The sequence below is a fragment of the Melanerpes formicivorus genome, unplaced genomic scaffold (genome assembly GCF_026170545.1).
Source record: "Melanerpes formicivorus ecotype bairdi unplaced genomic scaffold, bMelFor1.0.p_v2 SCAF_18, whole genome shotgun sequence".
Lineage (NCBI taxonomy): Eukaryota > Metazoa > Chordata > Aves > Piciformes > Picidae > Melanerpes > Melanerpes formicivorus.
Window position 1 is genome coordinate 5,762,500 of NW_027142370.1, and position 27,244 is coordinate 5,789,743.

Here is a 27,244-nt window from a genome sequence, read left to right on the forward strand (position 1 = left end):
CTCTCAGCATCTCATGTGCTCATTTGGGCTGTAAAAGGACTTTTCAACTTTAAAAAGGCTTTTCCACTAGAATAGAATAGAAGTAGAATAGAATAGAAGAATAGAAGTAGAATAGAAGTAGAATAGAAGTAGAATAGAATAGAAGTAGAATAGAATAGAAGTAGAATAGAATAGACCAGACCAGGTTGGAAGAGACCTTCAAGATCATCGCGTCCAACCTATCAACCAATCCAACCCACCTAAACAACTAAACCATGGCTGGAATGGAATGGAATGGAATGGAATGGAATGGAATAAGCCAGGTTGGAAGAGACCTTCAAGATCATTGCGTCCAACCTATCAACCAATCCAACCCACCTAATCAACTAAACCATGGCATCAAGCACCCCATCAAGTCTCCTCCTGAACACCTCCAATGACGGTGACTTCACCACCTCCTTGGGCAGCCCATTCCAATGGGCAATCACTCTCTCTGTATAGAACTTCTTCCTAACACCCAGCCTAATCCTCCCCTGGCGCAGCCTGACACTGTGTCCTAATAATAATCACAGTATCGCTAAGGTTGGAAGAGACCTTGAGGATCATCGAGTCCAACCTATCACCACACACCTCATGACTAGACCCCATCCAAGTGCCACATCCAATCTCCTCTTGAGCCCCGACAATAATTCGTAGTATCATAGTATCATAGTATCATTCAGGGTTGGAAGGGACCACAAGGATCAGCTAGTTCCATCCCCCCTGCCATGGGCCGGGACACCCCACACTAGATCAGGCTGGACAGAGCCTCATCCAACCTGGGCTTAAACACCTCCAGGGACAGGGCCTCGACCACCTCCCTGGACAACCCATTCCAGGGCTTCACCAGTCTCATGGTGAAGAACTTCCTCCTCACATCTAGCCTGAATCTCCCCACCTCCAACTTCATTCCATTCCCCCTAGTCCTATCACTACCTGAGATCCTAAGAAGTCCTTCCCCAGCCTTCCTGTAGGCCCCCTTCAGATACTGGAAGGCCACAATGAGGTCACCTGGGAGCCTTCTCTTCTGCAGACTGAACAGCCCCAACTCCTTCAGTCTGTCCTCATAGGAGAGGTGCTCCAGCCCTCTGCTCATCCTTTAGCAGCACGCTGTTAAAGAGTTGCACAAGACACGAGCTTCCCAAAGAAATGTGCCAATAACTTAATAGTTTATTAGTCAGTCAACAATATTACAAATATTTAAAAATTACTTAATATAAATAGTTGGCAGCAAACTATTCCATTACAGAGTTAAATTACCAGTACAACAGACAGACTGGAGATTTAGACACCTGGAAGATAACAAGTAAAACCAAACCGAAAAAAAAAGTATCTGACCCAAAGGAAAAAACCAAAACCCAAAAGAAACCGAAAACAAACGGTAAGCTGAAAGGCGGTTACCTAGTGTCCGTAAAAGCATGGGTTCTCTTTTTTAGTTTTTCCCTCTTTATTTAGAAAACAAAAGAAATGGAAATAAAAAAAAACAACAACAACAACAACAAAAAAATTACACTGCTTTTAACACCCCGTCAGGCATACAAAAGAAAGGAAAAAAAGAATCAACGGAAAGTAATCAATTTGCATATCAAAGAACCATTTACAGGTTACAATCCAAACGCTCCGTAAACCACTTTGTGCGAATCCTATACAGAAAGTCGGAATTTTAGAAACTAGTTGCTTTTTTTTTTTTTTATTTTTTTTTCTTCTTAAAGAGTACAAAGAGTTTTGTGTTTTGTTTTTTTTTTTTTTTTCGTTTTTATCTTTTTCAGCTCCAAAAATAACTCCAACGGAAAATAAACTTTTCGGCCGTTTAGCGTCACAAAATTATATTCTTCCCACATAAAAATACAAAATAATATTAATGACCAGAATATGAAAAAATTATTCCAAGTATTTTTATTTCGTTTTATTTTTTTTTCTCACTGCTATGAAAATAAAAAGAATTAAAAAAGAAAAAAACCAACCCAAACCAAACAAACGACAAACAACCAAAGAACCGAAACCAAAATAGAAATATGCATGAAAAAAGTTCTCTCCTTTTAGTTAGCAAAACACTATCCAAAATAACTACAATCATTTACATCAGTACAAAGATTTCTGGATTCTTTAAAAAATAGTTGCAATGACAAAAGGGGTAATCTTTTCTGACAGTAAAAAATGACACTGTGGATAAAATCTGCAAAATATGCAATGAAAAAAATAAATTTGCATTAAAAAGGTTTACACTGTTATTTATTATTATTATTATTATTATTAATTATTATTATTTTTTCTTTTTTTTTTTATACAAACATTAGAAACAGTATTGCACATCACAACACAGAATTCGAGGTTAGTCAGCCTTCCAAAATGTGTTATATTCAAGTTTTGTAGCATCTTTTGAGGAGAGGCTTTGTGCAGCCAGATGCGACAGGGATAAAATATCAAGTGTTTCCCATACACAAATATATAAATGCTAAATGTTTCCTTCTTAACAAAAAAGTGTGGAATTTTTTTGTGGTTTTTTTTTTAAAGTACTTTTTTTCTTTTTCCTCTTTTTTTTTTTTACCCTTTTTTTTTATTATTATTCTTATTTAATTCCTCCACAGTCATACTTCATGGGCAGCAAAATATGCACGTTTTGGGGAACCAAAGTGAAGAAGCTTTCCAACAAAAAAGCAATACAAAAATACAATCAAACTAACTAAGCAATCAATCTTCTACAAAAATAGGAAAAATAAATATGATCTGTAAAATAAACAAACAAAAATAAAAGCAACCCCCAAAAAAATGTAACAAAAATCGAATACAGTGTTCAACAGAGAAGAAAATAAGAACAATAAGAACATAGCTGATAAAAAAAGGGGGAGGAAAAATAAATGTAACAAAAATCAAATACAGTGTTCAACAGATAAGAAAATAAGAACATAGCTGATAAAAAAAGGGTGGGGGGGAATAAATGTAACAAAAATCAAATACAGTGTTCAACAGAGAAGAAAATAAGAACAGAGCTGATAAAAAAAGGGGGGGGGAAATAAATGTAACAAAAATCAAATACAGTGTTCAACAGAGAAGAAAATAAGAACATAGCTGATAAAAAAAAAGGGGGGGGGAAAATAAGGGAAAAAAAAATCATAAAAAATGGAGGTGGTGCAGGGTACTATAACCATACATTGAATTGCTCCAGAAATGAAGTGACAAGCAAAATCAGTTATTTTTACCCATGCCAAAAAAAGGGCATCCCTGTTTTGTCCCCCCCCCCCGTGACTTAACTTCTGTAGCTCCATTGGAACAGGGAAAGCGGTTTTGCAACATCTCCAATTAGTTCAATTGGGTTTTTTCTTTTCGCTCTTCTCGTATTAGTGTTTATTATGTAATATATTTAAAGGCTCTTTCAATTTTAAAACATTAAGCAGAAAATATGAAAATAAAGTCTAAAAAAATCTGCAGAATTAAATTATATCTAAATAATTAACATTGCAAAACTACTGATTTCTTTTCTAAATTCCAAAAATTGAGGTATAGCAAAGGAGATGTCATCAGTCAAAAAAAGTGTGCCTTAAAATAGCTGACTGTTGGAAAAATCTCTCACAGAGATATAAAAATAGTGCATAACAAATGTCAAAATGGATCAAGGTTTGGCAGGGTTAAGGTTAGAAAAGAATACTCCAAAAAATCTGGAGGATCATGGTTAGGTAACAAATAGGGAACGTCGACAAATAAATTAGTAAAAAGCTCTTCTTAAAACAGCATCAACTTTAAACATTAAAAACTGGAACCACAACCACAATAAAACAGCAGAGTTAGACATGAACCACGTATTGTACAGTACAAAAAAGCACACCATAGACAACCAATATAAGATCAACACTTTGCTTATATGAAGGATTGTCCCAAGGGATTGTGAAGAACAACACCCTTGTAATTTCAACTTTAGCATCAGGCTCTTAGTTCTGCATTGCAACATCGACTGTTGAGAGCTTGCTTGGACTGCAGAGTAACTGTTTGTTCCGTTACAAAGCAGGGGCTAGTTGCATTAAAAATGCTCTGAGACCGACACAAACACTGCTAGGATTTTCTTTTAGCGTTCAGTTCAGTATTGCCTCTGTTCTAACTACGTTTGTCTTGCAAAATCTGCAAGCGATGTCTTTTACTACAACTCCTTCATTAAAAGAAAAACACTACTCCTTGACTGTCAAGTAGCTACTTTTCATGCAACAGTGACCCCAGTTTGACAGAAGACCACAATGCACACAGGTCAAACATGTAAGCAAGATCTCTCTTTTTTTTTTCCCCCAAGCCAAATTTCACTGTTGTCTCAAAGGTACAATGTTAGTTTGTTATGCAACTAGCCGTCTGTATATTACACCTTCTCCATTTTGACTTTACTCAGATTTAAATTCTAAAGCATTATGCATTCGTCTAGAAGTCTATTTTCGTATGCATCTGTCATGGGTTTCACATTTGGTGACTGGTTAGCAGTGTGCTGGCCATCTTTGGTTTGTAGAGGAAATCTTAACCATGAACAATCAAAGGGGGTGGGGTGTGGGGGTGGGTGGGGCTGAAAAGAACTTCTTCTCCAACGCTAGCTTTTTTACTCAAAACCTTGTACCTACACTACATCACGCCACGTTAAGTAGAAGCACACGTCACAAAATTGCACAGGGATTACAATATTACATCCAGTCTGCGTAAAATTGAGTTCCACTACTGACCAGGTCACAAAATGGCTGCACTTTCTAGTCTAAAACTAATTTGCATATTGTACACATGTAGGACATTGTTTTGTTTTTATTTTCTTTCTTTACTTCAGTCACAATAATGCATGCAAGTTTGGTTTGTATTTTTTTTTTTGCTTTTGTGGTTTTTTTTTGTGTGTCTGTAACAGATTCTTGTCAATTTGCTCATGCTACCTAGTTGAGAGAGAGAGAGAGAGCCTTTGTATTTTTCTCTTTTGAACATCTGCAATAACTCACCTCTTGTTAATTAATAGTTCTAGTGCATGCATATGGTGTATACAGGTAAGTAAACATGCAATTTTATTTTTTTTAACTCCTTTTTCTTCTTTTTTTTTTCTTCACATTCTAAAACTATGGCAGTTTAGGCCATATTGTGCTGCCTGCATTTAATCTGTAATGCAGTGTGTCTCAAAACGTTTCAATCCCGTATTAATAGGTGGCATTACACATAACACCTATATAGCAGCAAAGCTAATACAGCTTGTGATTAAAAATGTTTAAAAATAGCTAATAAATCAGATTATCTTGAGGTATTATTTCTCGCAAGTCAAAATGGAGAGCAAAAAATCAACCCTAATTTTTAGTTTATGTATACACAGAAAATAGCAACGACAATAAAAATAAGCTTTTTTTTTTTCTTTCTTCCTTTTTTTGTCCTTTTTTTTTTTTTTTAAGTCCTTTTTTTTTTTGTTTTTGTAGCAGACATATTCCATCTTCACTATTTTGCTACCTTTGGTAAATTACTGGGGCAGATCTTGAAGTTTAAAAACCCATGTTTAGAAATAAGTGCACGCTTCACCCACGAAATATAGCAGCAGACTTGTGTGCCCCTACGCAAAAAACATTCTCATATCTAGTTTTAACTTTACATATAAAAATAACTTGGAGAAAATACAAAAAAACATTTTATTTTAACATGAAAATATCACAAAAATTAGTAAGCCTGAGATGTAGGGTTTTGGTGAAAAACAAGAGGCTTGTAGTGTGTTTTGGCTGCTGATAAAGATGCATGTATTGAGAGCTGGGGTGAAAAGCAGAAGAATGCACTTATTTCTTCTGCATGTCAGTATCTTCAAACACAGTAAGCCACATGCACCCTTTCTTTCCTTATGGAGATGCTGGTTCACCATGTTTAATTCCAGCGGAAGTGGATCTGACGTGGGCGGTCAGCCCCCTCCTTTACCAATGGCTTATGGAATTCACGTCCTGCACGAGAGTGGATATTTGCCCAACAAAACTCACAGTAATACTGCAGGCAAGTGACATTGGCACAAAAGAAAGGAGCAAACTTCCCACCGCATCGTGCACCCTGGCATTCGTCACACATCTGGTCATCCAACACATATGGCTTTACCTCCACCTGTTGGAGCGAAGCAGAAACAATGCTACTTAATCTCTCTTCCTGCTTAAAGAGCGCATTCAGGGCTTTCTTTGGTTAAGAAATAAATAAATCAGGCATATTAATGCCTTTATCTAACAAGTCACTTACTACTCTTAATCATTTATCAGCTGCAGATCTACAGAGTAAGTGGAACACTTCATGGCAGAAGTACATCATACATGTAATAAATAGCTGCATCAGAATTTCATAGAATCATAGAATCAATGATTGGAAGAGACCTCAAAGATCATCAAGTCCAACCTGTCACCCAAGACCTCATGACTACTAAACCATGGCACCAAGTGCCATGTTCAATCCCCTCTTAAACACCTCCATGGACGGTGACCCCCACCACCTCCCTGGGCAGCCCATTCCAATGGCTAACTTCTTAGTTTATTCTGGAAGGATGCTCTTGGCAAATGAGAATATGGAAGGATGTATAGAAAACAAGCTAGCAAGCCCCAAAATCTCTCAAATAATCTCATCAACTCCTGAATGAACCCCAACATGATGTTCAATCCTATCCTGTTCAGCAGAAAAAACCCCACACAAACAAAAAAAAAGAGAAAAATTAACATACAAGAATGTACCCATTTATACAGTCTCCTTTTAAAAAGTAAGTCCCTGCAGACACTAATTTTGTGTGCAAATTGGAAGTCCTTTCTGCAGTCTGGATTACAGATCTTTCAGTACTTCTTGTTCCCTGTAATTTCACTCCCTGTTTCTACTACATGGTTAAATTTGGAGCTATAGACTTCAGTCATCTGTTACTTTCTCTTTTGGGGCTTTGAGCTACACAGAAATTTGTATTCAATGCAACCCTGAAAATATTTTTAAAAGATCATTTTGCAGGTCTACAGACTGCTAGAAACACCTGTCTCACACAGCTTTTTTTCCTCCCAAACTCATCTGACTGCCAGAGTGGAAAAGTGGCAGGTGTCCAGTGGTGAATTTGCACTGTGTCTCTGCACGACTGAACTATTACAGGCTGTGATCAGATGGGAAAGAGGAACTTCATAATAAAAGACAAAATGAGCTGACTCCATCATTAAGGAAAGTCTTCCACATTTTCCTCACTTTTATAGATGGTGTTTTCTGCCTTTTGTTGGCAAGAAGAGTTATTCCAGTTCCTACTAAAAAATCACTGCTGTAGGAGATTTGTTTTTCTCAGATACCATTACCTGAGAAGAATGCTACATACAGACCTTGACTTCTTGTACTGTACTCAGACAGAATGCTCTCTCTCCCATTCTCTCTCCAGAAGAAAAAAATGCACATACAGCTACCCATCCCATAGTTTTACAGCAGAATAGTTTTCATGTCCTTAGCTTCAGAAGTAGAGGTCACACTTGCCAGGTTAAATGCATCTATGTTCAAAATGAGAGTAAGACGCCTCCAGTAATTTATATTCAGCACAACCTCTTCTTATTTCAGTACAACCTGCCTTATCACAAATTACAATAACATTTCCAATAAACAGCTACCTCATGCAGTAACTGTGTTCAAGGTTCAAAACTACTGAAAGCATGAAGCAGCACACACTTCAAGCTTCAGTGCATAAATACCAAGATGGGTATGAAGATGATTTCCAAGGTATTAAGAGAAACGCTTCGGGGAATGGAAGTATCACGTGCAGTGCATGCAGACTGCTGGCTTATGAAAGCTAAAAACATTTGAAGGAATTGTTTGGATCTGAAATTCCAAACAAGTTTCAAGGAAATGTTTGGAAATGAGCTTTCATACATGGTAAAACAGGATGAAGAGCACTTCACTGAAGAAAAACATCTGTTCGAGGAACTAAATATATCTGCACATCAAAAGAACTGCAGAGAGCTGCAGAGTACTTAGGTAAGGAAGAAGGTAAGATCACAGACAACATTTGTTAAGTGACTGTGACACTAAGATTTCCAATTAAGGTAGGAAAAGGTGTGTACAAAAAAAAAACAATGCTATAAATACTTTGAACTAAAGTTCAGAAGGATAGAACAGGTGAACTGCAAAATTTAGCAATGATCAGAGACTTTTACACAGAGAAAACTGGTTATGAAAAGAATGTGCAAGGACAACAGAGCTACAGGAACTAGACATAACTGGTATAGAAAGGCTGTGCTAAGGCAAAGGGTAAGAAAAGAGCCTGCCTCCAAGATTTCAGTAAAGTAGGACTCTCTTGCTCAGTTACAAAAATCAGTGGTTTACAGATTTATACAAATTACTTGCTCATCTGTTGACCAGCAGGTAGATTTTGTGGTGTTTTCATTTGGGGTTCCATGAGGCCTGTAGCACATTCCCACTGGTTTACTGGAGATTTACTGCCCATCTTCCTTTAAGTATTCCATTGTTATATCACACAATAACAAGTTTTACCCCTTTCTCTGCAAACTGCAAGTATGGATATTCAGAAGCCTCAAAAGAGCCTTGAAATCTGGTGATCTATCACAGAACAACCCAAACCAACCTACTTGGAAATGCTGCCTTCAAAGGCAGGCTCATGATTTCCTTTCTCTTGTGAGATGGCACTGCCAGTCTACCATTTACTCCACTGTTGCAAAGGACACTCCCCTGGGGAAACGAAGGTCAAGACAAAAGTGTCTCATAGTTTAAATAGTTCAAGTTCATGTCTCCCACCTTTGAGGCAGAGTTTGTTTGGATGGTTGAGGGAGAACTAGTTTGGATGGGACACAACGGTCCACCTCTAAAGTTAGATCACTTTACATCCAGAGGCTCCTGAAAGACACTAAGCTATGCTCAATTCTGGAGCCAAATCACCCATTTAGCTTTTCTTTAGAAGGAGTTCTGACCTTTATTCCTATTCGTCCAAATAATCAGGTGATTCATAGTTTTGTTTTCCCTGACACAGTTACAGTGTCAGGGTCACTGTTACTCAGATAGCCAAAAAGTAGAGCTGTTACTTCAGGCCAGCTGTAAGTCACAAGGACAGCAATCCCACCAGCAAAATGTAGCTGTCATGTCTTAATGTCAAGCCTACATCACAACCCACATCCAGCCCTACTCATTCTCTGGAAAGGACCACGTCTGGGGATTTCAGCTCGCTAGGCAACTGGTATCTGCCAGACATGAAAAACTGTCTTACTTTGCCTGTTTGAAAGGAGAGAAGCACATGCTACCTCCCTACAGCAGGCTTTTGTTAACTGTACTACTTTCTTTTTCCCATGTCTTTGATCTGCAGAGGAGACTGGACCTTGAACTACTTTACTTACTCAACCCTTCTTCCTCTAAGTCTTTTTTTTTTACAAAGAAGAACATCTATTAATACCAGTGACTACCTCTGTGGCTCTTGACATCAAAACCAGTGACACTTAAAACTGACATAATTTAAATACCAGTTCTCTTTGCTACTCTTCTATTTCTAATTAGGAGTAATGAAGTTTGAATAGTCTTCTTAGTAAGTTAGTTTTGCTTTAGCTGGCAGTAACATCTGTAGCAGCCAGAAATGTACATTGGTACATACTGAACAGAAAGGACAAGCCATTTTGTATTTTAGGTTTTAAGCTTGATTGATTTTCTGCAGTGCTGAGCACTGACAATTACATCTGAAATGGAGGGCAGCTGCAAATATAAAGCTAATCTGAAACCAATGAATACTAGAGCTGCCTATGAATGACAGAGGAGTTATCAGAGTATTTGGTTTCACTAGAACAAGGGAGAGAAGCCCTTTGCCTACACACATTAATGTATGTCCAAGGATCTTTGGATGTTAGGAAGTTCTTTACCATGAGGATAGTAGAATATTGGAAGAGGTGCCGAGGGAGGTGGTTGGGGGCCCATCCCTGAAGATATTCAAAGTGAGGTTTGAGAGGGCTCTGGGAAACCTGAGGACGCTCCTGCTGACTGCAGAGCGGGTTGGACTCGATGACCTTTGGAGGTCCCTTCCAACCCAGGTGACTCTATGATTCTCTGATAATAACAAACTGCTGCTCTGTGCAATACGTGTTGCTTGCTTGGCGGCATTCACGGTCTAACTCTTGAAACTCGCGGAACCACAGCACTACGAATACTGCCATGAAAGCCAATCAGGTGCAATGCCACCACACCCTGAGGAGGTCCTTTCTAGACCGCTGCCCTCCTACGCATTGGTTGGCGTTTCTGGGTGACTTACTCGTTTATCAATATCGCCATGCTGAAGTTGAACAAACCGAGCACTGATGGCAGCAATGTAACTCTGCTGATTGGAAAAAGCAACGCGGCCAGCACCTTTTGGGTATTTCAGCTCAGGGTCAGTATCGATTCCCGCGTAACAAACTCCACCGTACAGACGGTCCATGATCATGGCCAGCTCCACTATTGAGAAACAAAACACTGTGCATTTAAACTGTTCTTATAGCACTCTATAATATGCCTCTGTTGGAGGACACTAGGAAGTTAATTGTAGTCATGAATTTTTCAATGGCTGATATGAGAGAAACAACACAAAATAGATCATATAATCTATGAAAGACTCGGCAGGTGGATTGTTCACACAGTGGGTACATACATTCAAGGAACAATGGAAATTTATGTCCTTGAAGCCCCTGATAACCTGGAACTGAAATCCCAGGGCAGTTTTCTTCAGGGGATTATAGCAAAAGATTTTTTGGGCAGGCACAGAATGTAAGCTGCATGAAATAGAGCCACATGCTACAAATTCCTTGGTACATACTCTCTATCCTGATGCCCTATGTCCTACTTGAATTTGAAGATGATTTGAGGATGATCTTTTTCATCAGCTACACAGATCCTGATTATCTCTAGAGTGCTACACTTCGCATAGACACTGAAGTTCATAGAAACAAGCCCCTCAGATTTTACAGATCCAGTGTTTTAGCAAACCTCTAGTGATATTTTATACTGAATTCCATTTTGAAATTCATTTAGGTGAAAAATACTCATTTTGGCAGAATTAGTACCCTCTGTGTTAGGTTATAAAGGTGCCATCATTGATATTCAATAGCTATTTGAAAAATCTCCTGAAGTTTCACTGCTTTTCTGAAGTCAGGATTCTTATTTCACAGCGCTGTAAAAGTTTCATTTTCCCATATACAGAGCATTTGAAAGCTAAGCCCAAGAATGTACCCATTAAATTTATCACAGACATCCAGCACAGTAATCTGGAGTATTTGGACTGAATTTAAAGAAAAATTAATCTGCATTTGGAACATACTGTGTTTATGCTCATTTACACAGCCTGCACTGCAGTCAAAAGTAGTCTTAGAAGTAAAATAACAGAAAAGCATGAGCATTGCAGGTCCAAGATAGAATAAATATTCTTTATTCACCAAATCTGCACTATTCTTGTTCTCTCTACACCTTCCATCTTGAAAGCTCATCTTTCTGTAGGAATACAGTTAATTTCCACTGCTTATGGAAGACTAATGAATTCCAGGAGTAATTCTAATAGAAAATTGTATTTGAACCACTCTGTCTTATGCTTCTGCTTCCAACATTCACTTCAACCTACTTACTAGGTCACCAAAAAACACTGTCAAAGGCCACTGCAGCCAATTTCATCAAGCACACTGTCCAAGCTGCAGAACCATTCTACAGCTACAGAAACATTGAGTTTTTCCTTCATACACTCTGAGAAGAGTCCTGTAATATCTTATAGTGCTGTGCCATACAGACTGTGCTAGCTCTCTGGATATCTTCCTCTTTTCCCCCCTGTTCCTATTCCTTCATCACCTGTGGTTTTGCTCTGTCCATATTAGTTACTGCAACCTCACAGCAGTGGAAGAGTAGCTAATGCACAATGACAAGCAAGTACAAACAGAGCAAGACACAGCAGAGAGGTTTGCATAGCAGAATTTTACAAACAAACTCTTTCTGACATAGTTTACACCACAGTTTTGCAAATATGACCAAACACTTTTTGACAGCATTAGACGTGAAGTTTCCAGTAAATCTCAGTGATGAACAGGGATTTATGGCCAGGTGAAAAGAGTTACTAGAGGCATGTAAGAATACGCAGGCGTTGTACTGTGGTTGTAACTATCACCAGAGCCTTCTGTTTTCACATTTCTGCATCTATACCTATCCATACATAACTCTGCATGGTTCAAATTACTGCCAGGAATTGCTTGCTTTCAGTGACAGCCACAGATTATACTCACCAGCTCTTAATGGTCTAGGGACTCCTCCAACAAAAATTGTTTTTCGAGGATCAAGTGGCTGGGACCCATCCATCACAAAGTCACTATCACTTAGATTCCAGGGACGGATCTGAACCTATAAAGAGGGAAAAGAAACAGTATGCTTCTTTAAGTTTCACTGCATCGTGGATGTATGTTCATCAGCCTACGTAAAATGTCAGTCACAATCCTCTCACTTTAGCACGTCTAGGTGTTCTGGTTTAATCCTATTAATTCCAAACACTACCATTTTAAAGTCACCCCACTGTTCCAGATGTTCAGCTCTGCCAACAGTAGTTTGCTTTTGATTATTTTCATCGGCATCGCTTCAAATGCAGCTTTAGACAGATGGCACCTACAGCCTGCAGGCCATGCACTGTTTACTTACTGGCTTGTCCTTGATAGTAGGACTGGAAACACACAGATAGAGCTTTCCATCTTCTTCAATGCAGGCATCAATCAGGGCCTGAACAGAACTCTCTTCTTGGAACAGGAGGAATGCATAACCTGGAAAAAAAAGCCAAACCACCTGATATTTTGTTTCTTATCTTTACTTTTCTTAATCACCTTTGCCAGTGACTTTTCCAGACAAAGGTGGTTCTTTTTTTTTGCTCTTGAAGTAAAGTCAAAGTAATTCTTTGTTATTAGTCATCAACTATCATCTTTAACTACCTTGCTATGAATGACAGAAATTCTATCCTTAAAACAATGCTCAAAAAGATACTAATAACCAAATAAAAGGAAACATGTCTGCTCTATCATCCTCTGGAAGTCTAGGCTGAGCATAACTCATTGGCAGCAACAGACATTACACAATGAAAATCCGACTTGGCACAAAGGAGTAATCTCTATTCTAGAGATTAGATCAAAGTGCTGCGTTACGTAAGCGACCCAGCAAACATCCTAAACGCTACAAAAATAGGAATTAAAATGCTTATTTACTGCTGCAGTAAAATCAGACAGTCAGAGAAGCAAAGAACCACACACATTAGAATATTTTAGCAGTTACTGTACAATGAAACATACACAATTTTTTACTTGACAGGTGCTCGACAGCGCAATTAGGGTTGTAGTCTAAAGTGAACTTTAAAAGGACCATAAATCATAGTTTCTTTCCTGAGATTACTTCTAAGTATGGAATTTTCACACAAAGTTACATTTTATGACTTGGATGGAAAAATAAATACTGTAAGCAGCTGCTCTAGAGTGGGCTTGGCAAGAGGGAGTGTGGCTGCTTTACTAAGCCTTTTGGAAATGACCCTGTGTTTCTGAGAGAAGCTAGTTTAACCACTGGCGATTTCTGACTGCAGACAAACAGTGCAGGTCATCAAGGCAAAGATGGCAGCGAGCATCTTGAAGAGCATTAAAGAGTATGTTAGAAGAACTTCAGATAGAGAAATCTATGGGAACAGAAGCAAGATTTACAGAAAAAGCTGTAAAACCTATGCTGGTCTTTCTAGTAGCATTTCCTACCCCTCATACCACAACACTATCATAGCAAGGGGACATACAGGGAACACAAGGTTTTACCTGTTCCCTACTTTTCTCTACATCTTAGTTTCCATACAAATGTGCCACAGGGAATCTTTGGGCTTGGGCTGAAAAATTTCCTTGTGAAGTCCATTATTCATTGCTGAACAGTATTTTTTAGCCACAACTTGGTTACCTTAAGATTAATTAGTAATTAAAATCTGTTTTAATGGGATTTCTTCCAGTATTATCTTAGAATTAAAATCTGTGTATTAGCCATGCAAAACTCACTGAATAAGGGCACATGTAGACTGGCATGGGAGAGACCACACCAAACTGTCCTTACTTGCATGGATACCAAGCGCACACATTCCTGTTTGAACGGAGAGCTCAATACAAGAACGATGAGAGGGTAAAAACTGGATTCATCAAAGGGAGGGCTGAATGCACATGATACTAAGGGATCAGACACACACTGAGACTCACAGCCAGAAGTAAGTAAAGTACTTTGCCAGATGCTGATTTTCCATCAGTGCTTATTCTAAAGCAAATCAATGATATTGCCATACAGCTCCTGGTACATAAAGATGGTCATTGTCTCCCCATGGTCTACCACCTGTAAATCTTCAGGTATTAAAAAGAGAAAAAAATTCAAATACAAGAACTTGTTGAGGCAACAATTAGGATTTCTTTACTGTACCACACTTGAAATAAAAGGAAAGCAATACCAACACTTTATGTTATTATTGCTTTCTCAGCCTTGCCTGCAAACAAGTACTCATGTCTAGGTTCATCCCACTTAATTTTAATCATCAGACAGCTTTGTGTATAAACTCAGCTGTACTTCTCCTCTGAATACACAGAGAAAGTTAGGGTACAGTCTGTACTATCAATTTGGTCTGGCTGTAGTTTTGCTCCAGACCAAGAAATTAATTGTTTTTAATTTTTAATGTATTAGGTCAACACTGGAAAGAGAAAGCTCCTCAGATTAAGTTTGAAGAGTCCTGGCTGTATTATCAAATGAAACCTTCTGGGTTTTTGTACATAAAGAACAAATTAAAAGCTAAGCTAATTCTAGGCTAGATTCACACTGGTAGCTAACATGATTTTCTGAGCAAGGTGTAATTTCTTTATTTCACAGTAGGATGGAAGTTTACCAGAAGGAGAAAGGACTTCTGCTGTGCATAGTCTGTAGAAATCAGAGAGCACGTTAACCTCTATCCAACTCCAGTTAACTGTTACTGCTAGTGGCTCAGAGTACTTGGGAAAATCAGTCCATGCCAGTCAGTATAGCTCTATTTTATTTTGGGGTCAGTCCCTCTACTTTCCCAATAGACTCTTCCCAGACCCTAAATGGCCTCAGTATAGAGCAGTTCTTGCCCAAAGAATGCTGTGCCTTAATGTAGATCAGGAGGAATCAGTATAAATTGCAGGTTAATACAGACAAAGGAGCAGCATTTGATGATGGGAATAATTCACCTTTGGGAAGGACATACAACATTTAATCTATTTCTCTTTGAAGAGATCCCATCTTCATATCAGTTAAATTTAATATTTAAAGTAGAAATTGTTCACTTGTTCCATTTAGTCATCTTTGACAGAGAATTAACTGCAAAATACACTTGAAGTGGAAAAAAATACAGGCTGATACAGCTGTAATGTAGCTATTAGCTGAGGCACTTTTCAGTAGGAGGGAGCAGGAACTGCTTCAAGATCCAAACAGGAATTCCATATTTCTGTAGTGACTGGGTTCAAGCTCCTGCTGCAGTACAGAGATCCAGTTTATGTCACCACCAGTCAGTGGTGAATGTTACTCAGCTGACCAAGTGGGACATGGAGGTGTCTAACACAGTTAATCCTCTGTAAGACTTTGATTCAGCTTCAGCTGGTGCTCCAAAATGGTGTGGGACTTCCAACAGGAGCCATGCCACATCTGTGAGACCCACATAAATCTTTTAGATATCCTTAGTTTGGGTAAATGAATCAAGCTTAATGTACTTATGTTACAGTGACCTGAATAGGCCTCTATACTCCACTGACTGTATTGGCCAGATTCCCATTGATTAAAGGGAGCTTAAACACTAATCACACATGAAGACACCTACAGTTACTTGCTCAAATCCAGAGCTCAACCCTACCCAATATGGTTGACTAAGCTGGCAACAAGTTAAACAGAATTTGGATGGGCCTGGGTTTTTTTGCTTCTTAAACTAGAAACAGAACAGCCTAGTGGTTTCAGTCAGTTCTAAATCAGCAGTAAAAAACTTTAAGTAAATGAAGCTACTGCGTAACTGGTGGGATAGAAGGCAAGAGAAATATCCAGACAATTAGAAACGGCTGGGGATACCCTCCTGTTTAAATCAGACCATCCTCTCTCTGAAACCAACCAGAAATAATTCAGAGCACATGCAGCACCATTTCTTGAGGAGTTTCATTACCATAAGTTCCCACCTCAGCAAGTTGCTTTGGACATGTGTACTGTTTCACAAATAAGTGTATTTGCCAACTACATCATAACAGGAGTTACAATAAACAGTGGCAAGTCAGAAAGGAAGGAATTCTCCATTACAGCTGGCAGATCACTTACAGACTTCCATCTCAATAGAATACTTTTTTCCTTGCTTCAAGACAGAGTTTCCTTATGAGATTTGTGTGACGTTTCTGATATTACTGTTTTCTTTGGGCCTAATTTTGTGGTGAAGCAATGCGAACTGTAATTAGCTAAGCACAAGCAGTTGGTGTTTCTCAGGAGGCAGCCAGCCTTGATGGATCAGGACACTTTTTGTATTTCTTCAAGCAAGGAAGTACTTATTATGAACTTGGCCTTCCCTTAGGGCTTTCTGTAAGCAGAGAGCCTGTAAGGAAGCAAAGCCTGGAAAATGGAACATGAATTAAAAAAAGAAAACCCAAGAAAAGCAATCTGTATCTCTTCACCACACAGAAACCTATTGCATAAAGCAGACCAGATCTGGGTAATTCCCAGATGCCTTTGGAAAGAAGCACTATGTCCAATCTCTAATGAGACTGAACAAACCAAAATGCACACATTGACTCCATGCAGAGTGACAAAGCAGAAACTGGAGATTAAAAGAACAAAACCAGAGAACTCCTTGGCCTAACATAGTACACATTGCCCATTTGTTAATTGCTGATCCATCTCAAAGTTTTCTTAGTGTTTAGCCTAACTTCAGCAGTTTCAGATGTTTTCTTAAACACAGGTCCTGACTATACACATGAAAAAAACTTAGGCAAATTTCTTCTAAATTCTTCTACAAAATAATCATTGGCCATATCTATTGCACTGAAAAGAACAGATACAAACACAGTAATGCTCAGCAGTTGATAGCAAGCTCTATTTCCAGAACATCTACAAAGAGAAACCTACACTGCATTTTTAATGGGTCAGGATGCATTACAAGACAATGTGAATTATGTAGTGAACTGAAAACTAGAATAAAGTTTTAAGACTGAAGAAGAGTAAGTGGTACTAAATTTCAAGTAAGGATCTGCTAATGATGAGAAATCAACACTGAGTTCACAAGTGTGCCCTGGATTAATCTGATGAACAGCCTGAAATTCTTCCATTTGTGTTCTCTGCTTTTAAGAAGGCCTGCTTACAATAGAGGTGATTTGTTTACTTATTTATTACTGTGGTAATTATAAATATTCCACCTACACTGAAAAGATTTAGTAAATGAGGAAGTCTGGAAATATATACTTAAAGATGTTCAGATACTGAGAGAGGTCTCCTTGGAAATGAATGTCAGAATCCATTCCCTTCGGGTTCGAGTAAATTACATCTTCCCTCTTCTATCTATTCATCACTGACTCTATGAGATGCATCTTCCTCAAATTGTTCCTCAAGAACTTCTCTTGGTAATTTACAAAGAGAGCTATACTCCATAGGATAATCAAATTTAACTTGACAGTATCTTTGTGTATCTGGCTGAAAATCAAAAAGCCTTAGAAATTTCCACTGTAGTGTTTATAAATGCTATTCAAATATTTTCAATTCCATTTCTCACTCATTAAAGGACTCATCTGGGATAATATTTTTGCCTTTCCTTAGCATAAATGGTCAGGTAAAGAAATGAAAAATCAGGTATATACAGACACTATACCTACTTTTATCACTTCCTGCATTCTCTGCAGAATGAATACCCTCTGCCTTGATTCTCCATCTGATTTTTGCTTTTATTTTGTAAGTATCAATATGGGATTGTACAAGAACAGAGCTATGCTACAGAATTAGTGTACAGAATGGCTTTTCCAACACTTTCTAAGTGACAGTAGAAAAAAAACCCTAGTCAAACAGCAACACTAGAACTAGTTAAAAAACAGTATTCTATCTTTTATGAAAAGATCATCAGTGCTTCAATTGAAGTTCACATTCTAAAAACTGAAATTAACATAACATTGGTTATCTTGATCAGATACCCAAATGCATCTTCTGGATCCTGCCTGAAACCTCTCATGAAAATTTTATCTAACATTTAGTCAGTTGTTGAAACTGTGTAGAAATGCAAATACAGAAGTTAGGATTACTGACATTATACAATGCTGATCCAAACTATGGGAAATCAGAACATGAAAGAGCTTCAGAAGAAGTCCAGCATAGAAGGGAGCACAACACTGAAACACCACTCTCAGATTTTAGACATGGTATACAGGGAACTGTGTTTGAACACACATTAAAATCATAGAATGAAACTGTTCGCAGACACTGTAGATTACAACCTGTAGACAAAGATGGGAGATTTGCATTCAGTTGAAAATCTTCCAACTCTCTTACCTTTTGGTGGAAAATAGGACTTGCTTTCTGCTTTGTGAGGCCAGTCTACTACCAAAGGTCCAAATCTTCTGAAGCTAGCAGTAATTTCATCTAAAACCAGGTATAATAGTTGCAATTAAAAGAGATGATATAACTCAGCTGGAAAAGTGCTGTCAAGAAAAGATCTTTGTTTGTAGGAAAGGCTATCATTTCATGCAAATAAAGGAAAAGAATTCCTAACTTTAATGAAGAAACTTAAACTGACACATCTTCCAAAGTGTTAGTATTTACAGACTGTATTTCTGGTGATTTTAGGCTTAGGTTTGCTTTTTATTGCTTACTAACAAGAGCACTTCAGAAGCACATGGGTGACTAAGGGCAGTGGTGGAAACTGGTGTGATACTTCCTTAAATTCAGAATTTGGTTTAAACACAAATAAAACAATTTACTGTTTAGTCATGTACAATTCAGAGCACACAAGGTGCTCTGCTGCTTGACCTTCTTCTGCCTTAGCTTCTTTGTTTACAAACAGGAATAATATTAACCTTTCTAAATCACTTCTGAGTTCTTCAGGTAATAGTAGAGATAGAATTTGAAATTCAATTTTGAATGGAAGTTTTCTACAAACAGAGAATAAAGCAGGCACAGCCAGAGGACACTATGAAGGGCTCAGATGTATTTGAGGAGGATACACAGGCTAAGCAGAACACAGATTCCAGGCATCACAAGCAAGCCTACAACCTGCAAGTGCCGACTCAGAAACAATTGAACCATCTCAAAACCAAAGGAGATAGATGGCATCAAATGATATTAAGCTCAACATATCCCTCAGCTCTCATGACAAAGATGTATAGTTGTAGCCTTTTACAGCACAACATTCTTTTGATGGGTGGATTATTTCTACTACTTCATTGAGGATTTTTAAAACCTCTCTCTTTCTCTCTCCAGGCACCTCACCTTCATCAATGTCTGGTGGAAGACCTCCAACAAACACCTTCCGAGAAAAGCGCTCAATTCGTTCTCCGTTCTGGTGAGCTGAGTAGCAGGTAGGTGAATTCAAGACTCCAACTTGATCACTATGACCATCATCCAGCAAACCATCATCTATTGGGAAGAGGGAAGAACGGCCTTAAAAAGAAAAGATAACAACATACATTAAAACAATGTTGCAGAGGCACACGATTCTGTAATCTCAGGCAATGAGGAAATGGCAGTCCGGAAAGTAAGAACAAAAATACCAAGGTATTAGAAAATTAGGCATTAGGTTAATGGAAAATGAAGAAAATGAAAAATGTATTCAGCTTCAAAAAGGAACCTCAAGATTGCAAGCCAACACTGCTGTAAGAATACTACTTCATACTACGATATTGTAATTACTCCGCTGCATCCAGCACGACAGCAATTTGTTTATAAAGGGTCTTACTTATGAGATCACATTAAGGGCTGCTTAAGTGAGTTTCACTAGTTAGTCTTAGGTTTATCTCCAAGTCCAATTGGCAACTTTCATCACCTGAATGACTTCTGCATGTCTATAAAATTATACTTTAATTGAACAAGAGGGGAACAGAAAAAAACAGGTACGCAGAAGTTTCAAACAAGTATGGTGGCAATGTAAGAACAGATTTTGTTTCTAAGAAAGCAAAAGAGAATTGTAATAAATGTGCAAATTGTAACACTTTTCCAAGTGAGTCACAGAGCTGATTTATTCTTCTCACTCTCAAATTTACCACAGTTTTGGAGGGAAGCCTTTTGGTGGTTCCTAACACGTAGCAATCTGCAAAAAGGTTATAGATACCCTGGAAAGCAAGCATAGAAACGAAGATGGCTTGGCAAATGCAAACAAACCAGTCAGAAGAGATGTAAAAATGGCAGGAGAGAGTGAAAACATGCTGATTCTGTTCCACTTATTTCCCCTCTATTTCATATTTACAAATTTTGGAGACCTCCAAACCAAAAAGACTCAGAAGGCCAGGATAAGGATCTTAGCTTATTTAAACTTCTACTGCTGTATATTAGCAACATAAAAATTAATGACAGTTTCAAATTCAGAAGACTGTCTTTTAAGAGCAAAAAGCCTGAAACAAATACCCCACATCACCATTTCTTCTGAAGTCCATTTTTTCCTGTTTCACTCAATTTTTAAAAACAATTATTAATTCATTCAACTGCTTTCCAAAACCAAGCAAACAACATGAAAACCCCTAACCTAGCACACTTATGGAAAGCAAGCTCAATTTACATCTTAAAGAGCCAACTTCTTCCTGCTTCACCCACTGCAAATCCATAGGCAGGAGCAGTAGGTCCCTGACAGCAGAGTCCATTGTACCTTATCTGTCTAGAATTTTTGTCCCTTCTCAGAGAAGTACTATCAGGAACACCTAGAATCACAGAATTATTTTGGTTCACAAGGATCACAAAATAAAAAGCAGGACCACAAGACTGTACTTAAGTAAGAACCACTGGAACCCCACCTCTGGGGTGGCATTTCACATCTATGTCTTAAATAGGCACCTGATGGAGAGGAGTACAGCAAATGCAGAAAGCTGCAGCAGGCTCCTTTTTTCCATTAAGAATGGAGATATTTGTGTTTGGGAATATGACTAGCAGGGAGCAAGTGATGGCACCCTTGACTGCCATCATCAGGATGCATTTAACAGCTACTTAAGACATCAGCAGGGTGCCTTTAAAAGTGGAAGCATGTAGCTGGTGCTCAATGAGGAAGACAAGTGAGGAAGTAAGGAAGAAACTTAAGGTTAACATAGTTGGAAGAAGCAGCCAGGCAGATTCTTACTGGTAAGACTGGTTACAGGATTGAGAAAGGGGGATGTAACAACTGATTTCTGAATTACTGATGTGAATGATGGAGCTGATGGAGATGTTACCATAGTGACAGTGAAAGGTCAAAGTGGCTAAAGGAAGAAATGAGACCCAAATTGGAGGAACTTGCAGGAGCCTGCAGAACTGGAGATTTAAAGAATTTTCACTAATATATGAGTTATTCATAACATCTTAAATCCAAAATGACTGCAATTCAGCTGGGTTATATCTCTAAAAACTACACAGAATTGCTCTTTACCTCTGCAAGTCTCTACACTGAGACTTCAAAAGACACACAAAGAAAATTTTGCTTCTGTGTTTCTCTAAAAGTACTTCTGAGAGAATGTCAATTTACAGTATACACAACTATACAGGGCAGAAAAAAAATAGTAAAATACTAAGCCTCAGAATATTTTTTCCACCAGCAAACCCATGATAAAACTTGACAACAACAAGTATCTAAGGCTATCTTCCCAGTACAAATGAAACTACCAGATCATGTTCCAAAGTGATACTGGAGAGATCAGTTTTACTTTAATATGGGTAAAGGTTTGCTAAAAGCATTGTAGCTCCTCAGAGAGCTGTGATGACACAGAGGAATTGGATTTACACAATTAGAGTTACATGTTCTGTATGACGCCTAATACTTTCTTCTCCCTTCTCTTTGCTTTTAAATGTCTCTCAGATGAAAAGAGCAAAAAGCCAATTTGCAAGGCTTTCCCATTTCTCACGATGACTGTGAACCAAGGATAAGTCATTTTAAGCACTTGCTTCTTTCTGTTTTATGACATTGAAAAGAACTAAGTACAATCTGCCAGGAATCATCACAACACGACTGTACTGTTGCAAAGACAGACCACGACGCAGATCAGTGTTCTTCTCTACATTAGGGCTACCAAGCAGTCAGTCATGCATGAACGCAGAGATCAAGAGAGACACAGGAACTTATGTGTATGTTGTGAATACTGGAAGCTATAGAAGATCTTGATGTTTTTGCTGCACTCTTCACACACTCTCTGTAACAACAGCAAGTCACGTCCTCACAGTTCAATCAATTTAGCTTTTCCAAGATCAGTGAGCATATATTGACTTGTACTATGAAAATCTCCTTGCTGTTTCTAAGAGTTTTCTACTAGATTTTTTGCTAAGTATATGAAAGGCTTTTAGTTTTCACTCTGTACACTACCTCTGCTACAGAAGCAAGGAAAGATGAGTTAGAACAACTAGCAAACTCTATACTTTTAAAGGGGGCAACAACTGCAAGCAGTAGCCATTAGCATTAACCAAATTATGATTAGAACTACAGTGCTTTAACTGATTAAAGGATTTATAATTAAAACCCTAAAAAGGGATCAATGATCACAACAATCCAGACTGCACCCCTCCTTCCCTCCATCTTCCCCAAACTAAGATAACATGCAGATAAGCATTTATAATCAACAGTCTGGATTAATTAATCGTAATGATCAGTTAACAGCTCAATCAGCATTAATAGTACTGTAACAAACAGAAGTGAATTACCTCGTCTTCGACCATAACTCCTCGCTGCATGCAAACAAAGGACAAATTGTAAAATGTCAAGCAACTATATTGTGCCCACATATGAAAATATTTAAGATACAAAGAACTATGTGGGTAAGAGAGAAGCAAAAAATCTGCATCAGTACTTGTTGCTGATAGCTGTAGAAGAGAATGCATGAAACTGAAGTCTCGCTTAAACACCATACCACTTGACTACTAAATTCAGCTGCACAGAACATACTTCAAAATACTTCAACCCTTCCTTTTGACTTGGTTTAACTTCACGTTGATTATGGATACATAAACTCTGGTAACTTTTACATTCACCCTCACAAATGTGGTTCATATCTTACACAAGTGTCTATCTAGGTTGACACAGGGAACTCAAACTGTCAAAAGGAAAATACTACTTTAAAAAGCATGCAGCAAGCATAAAATTAATCACAGAAAACATCCTGGTCCGTGGAACAGTTTGTACAGTCCTTTGCAGTGACAATACAAATGCTATAAGCTGTGACCTTCTTTTTCCATGAAAAGACCTAGCAGAAAATTAACCGCAAGGTTTTGTTTGAAACAAAAGACTCCTTGTGGCAGCAAACAAAATCAGGGCACAAGTCACAAGAAATAGCATTGTATCAAAAAACACTGCACAAAGGCAAAGCAACGATTTCTGACAGACTGCAAGTAAATCCAAGATTTTCCTAACTTCTGAGTTTTGCAAGATCCTTAAAGAGATCATGCTTATAGCCACAGTTCAGAAGACCATACCGACTGCTGCTCTGCCTGAAGGCTAGGAAACTCAAAACAGACAAGATTACTAATACAAAAGCTATTAAGCTGTGTGCAATTTCTTAAGTTACATTTACACAGAGTATTTTCTATCTATTACATCAACTCAGTATCTGAGGAAGATGACTTTAATAATTACAGCACTGAAGTTAGCTATCCGAATGGAGAATATTATTACTAATCATAAAGTTCTTTATGATTATTATTAATCATAAAGATTGCTGCATCTCAGCATTATTGTTTTAATTTTACTAGGACTCCACACACACCTCTCTCCTAAATAGCAATGTGGTTCTGTGACGTTGAAATATGTGCAACCTTACACACCCCGTGACACATAAACGTCTTTCACCATTCCATTCTCACATTATTAAACCTTTATATCCTGGTGCCTCCCATCTGCATAGGATTTTTCAATGGTTTTAGTGAATAATTCTTTAGAATTGGTTGTCTTCATCTCTTCCTACTAGGAATTCAAGTGGATTGCTTATGGGATTCTGAAAAACTCTCTCATTTTTTTTCTCCCTTAAACTGTTCACTTCTTTACATGGCAGTCATCATATTCCTACCCAACTTGCATTGAACTCACTCTCAATTTTGTTTTATTTCATTTGAAAGAATTACTACTGATGAGGACAATCCTTTGCTTCATGTTTTTCGGATTATCCAACTTTCTGCTAGTAGGAGAAAGCAGAAACCCTCACTTTTCAAAACGAGAGCTGGACATCTAACCAAGTGGAAACACCTAAATTCAGCCTGTTAAAATGGAATCCACAAAACATTATGTATTCCTCTGTGACATTAGTCTCTCATTAGTTGCTGCTGAACTTGCTTCCCTGTGAAGTCAGGCACTTGCAAGACGTGCAGCTTTCTGTCAGTATTGTGGCATGTACAAATCTCCTATGACTCTTGGCGAGTGACTCCCACACAGCATTAGCAGTAGCATCACTAAGCCCTTGTCTAACACTGTCCACCTTGTTGTTATCTTCCCCAAATAAATCTAGAGTAACCAGGAAAACTTCAAGTGCAGCACATCCATAGCAATTACTTCAGTGCCATGTTCTCTTTCAAAGACCAATATATACATGTATATTAAAAATGATCCTTTGGTACAAGTCTCAGTAATATTTACCCTCTTCTGACCAAACCAGGTCAAGCCTTTTTCTTGTATTTTCATAGTTAAGACAAGTTGATATACACAAAAACATTATTTGTCAGTAACATTTCTGATTTAATGACCAAACAATGACAGTGAAGTAATGAAGCCTTTTTCTTTACTACTTACTTGTCATTTAAAGAAATCCATCAACAATTACAGCAAACAAATCCCAAGAGTCTAAGGTAAAAGAGGTAGGTGTTTAATTCCCATTTTACTCTATTGTATTTGGGTGCCTAAATGACATTAAGATTTCTTTAGAAATCACATCTTTATAGATTTTCAAGCTGAAAGAAATCATTTCAACCATTCAGGTTTGGCATGAGTAACAGACTACAGAAACTCATTTGGCAATTCCTATAAAGGAGGTTTCGTAACTTCTGTTTGAAGTATAACCGTTTTTTCACTTGTGAGATGGAAAGTCTAATGCTTCCCTGCTAGACTAATAAAATAAAAATTCAAGGCATTGAAACTGTGAAAGGGAAGAACCCTGTAATTGGGCAAAAACCACCCTGCACCCCAATAATTGGGACTCTTGCATCACTAATTGCTATAAAAAGGTTCTAAATCGACAAAGTCGAACTCAGGTAAACCCATTCCAAAGTATCTCCTTTTTGACTTTTGAGAGATAACAGTCATTAAAAATGCATTGCTTTTTTTCCTAGCTTGAGCTGAAACAGATATATAATTTATTAAAACACATTAATCATCTTTCCTTCAGTTAATTTCATTAATTTAAATAAGGAAAACTGTAAATATTAATATTAGTTACAGTTCAGTAAGTACTCCTTAAATGAGCCGGAAAACATCTATCATTGAAGAATTAAAAATAGCTAAAATTAAGTTTGATCTAGAAGTGCTCAGTTTTAAAAGGGTTGAGGAGTTCCAGCCTGGCTCATGCCAGAACGTTATTGGGATCTAGACATACCAGTCCACTAAAATCAAGCCAACTGAAATCCAGTGAGGATCAAGATCTAGTGTTAATTATTAATGCACATACAGGTGGGTCCAGGATCCTTACAAATGTCAGTGCTTTACTTTAACAAAGGTCTAGTATTCCTGCTCCTCCTTGTAGTGACTACAACTGATAATTAAGGCACAAACATATGTCTGTGGATTACTAACTCTCCTCTTTCCTATTCTTCCCTCCAACCAACCACAGAGATACAAGAAATATTGAATCCACTTAAGCAGAGAAGGAAACTGAAGTCTACAACTTCATTAGCCAGTGTTCAACCTGTTCAATTTTGATTACTGCAACTTTGGAGGGAACCCCTCAATTCCTGCTAAGAAAGGTCATGCAGAGACTGAGCAGCTGGAGCTTCCCAGAACCTACTCTCAGCGCTCCTAGTTCTTTGTCTGTAAGGAGCTGCAGTTCACACACTCAACCTGAGATGCCTCTGAACCATATATATGATTGCACTGGACTGCCCTGATGGGTACGTCAGACAATCCAGGTACACAGCACAAAGTTTAAGTGTCTAAACCAAGGCTCTGAATTAAATTCTAAAGGGTACACCTAAAAATCAGGTGTTGCAGCACCTGTCTTTTAGATACCCAAACTGTTATTTTTATCTCTCTTGTTGAGGGTCGGAAAGAATATTACAGCTTTTAAAGAGGGCAGGAGTTACACTACATACTAGCTTCCAACTACAGCAGAAACCCCACCAGCTCCAGTAACAAATATGATATTCTAGCTCTGTGGTAAGGTGTTTGGGATAGACTGGTACCACTGAGAAGCATCTTTACAATGTCCATGCTAACAGCAAAATTTTTCCCCCCTAGATATGCCATAGAGTAACAATGCTTCCCACATGCTTTTTTAGCACTCAAAACTAGAAAAAGAGAAACTCCCCACTCTAAGTAATAAAGAAAGCAATGTTGTAATAACTTCTTACACTGATTGCATTTAAATACATTGCAATTGCTCATAAGATTGATTAGTTTTTAAAACGTTTCCATCTAACACTTCATCATGAATCAGCAGATCATGACCACTGCACGTGTACTACCCAAACAAAGCAGCTTGCAGAATAGGTCTTACAGTTGCAGTCAAATACAGGAAGTTAACTGTCTTAAATGTTGTGACATCAAGCACATCAATATTCAAAGTACAGGAACCAAGATTACAGCCTGTTAGGACTAAAGACTAATTTCATGTCAACAGGTGAGTAGCTATTTTTACTTCTCAAAACACTCCATTATCTTAAAAGAACTATTCAATCAATATCAAATGAGCCAATCCTTCACATGTCCCTTGTGCAATACTTTCCTTAACTGGAACCAGGTATTTCCTTAAAAATATAAACTCAGTGCTACACAAGTTAAATTAGATACTTCGTATTTTATATCCAGTTGCACAAGTGTAAATGACTGTGCAGAGTAGAAAGGCAATAAAAAAACCAGAGCTCCCCAGAACCACAAACCTGAAGTAACTATTCTGCTTGTGTTTTTCTGTAGTTAGGTCTTTACTGGTAATGT

The 27,244-nt window shown here is 38.0% G+C and overlaps 1 protein-coding gene across 3 annotated transcripts in view; it reads right to left on the reverse strand.

Annotated features, from left to right (window-relative positions):
• Positions 1-1,170: 1,170 nt before the first annotated feature.
• Positions 1,171-27,244, reverse strand: part of CPEB2 (cytoplasmic polyadenylation element binding protein 2) — a 50,708-nt gene continuing 24,634 nt past the window's right edge. For 2 of the 3 annotated variants that reach the window (XM_068149457.1, XM_068149456.1), the window contains 6 exons: positions 19,438-19,608; positions 18,502-18,591; positions 12,628-12,746; positions 12,222-12,336; positions 10,235-10,416; positions 1,171-6,096 (listed from right to left, as the gene is read on the reverse strand). In XM_068149457.1, coding sequence (XP_068005558.1) covers positions 5,869-6,096; positions 10,235-10,416; positions 12,222-12,336; positions 12,628-12,746; positions 18,502-18,591; positions 19,438-19,608 — 905 coding nt within the window. In that variant the 3' untranslated portion in view covers positions 1,171-5,868. Of the gene's footprint in view, positions 6,097-10,234; positions 10,417-12,221; positions 12,337-12,627; positions 12,747-18,501; positions 18,592-19,437; positions 19,609-22,818; positions 22,843-27,244 lie in introns of all 3 variants that reach the window. The other variant, XM_068149458.1, reaches the window with a different exon arrangement.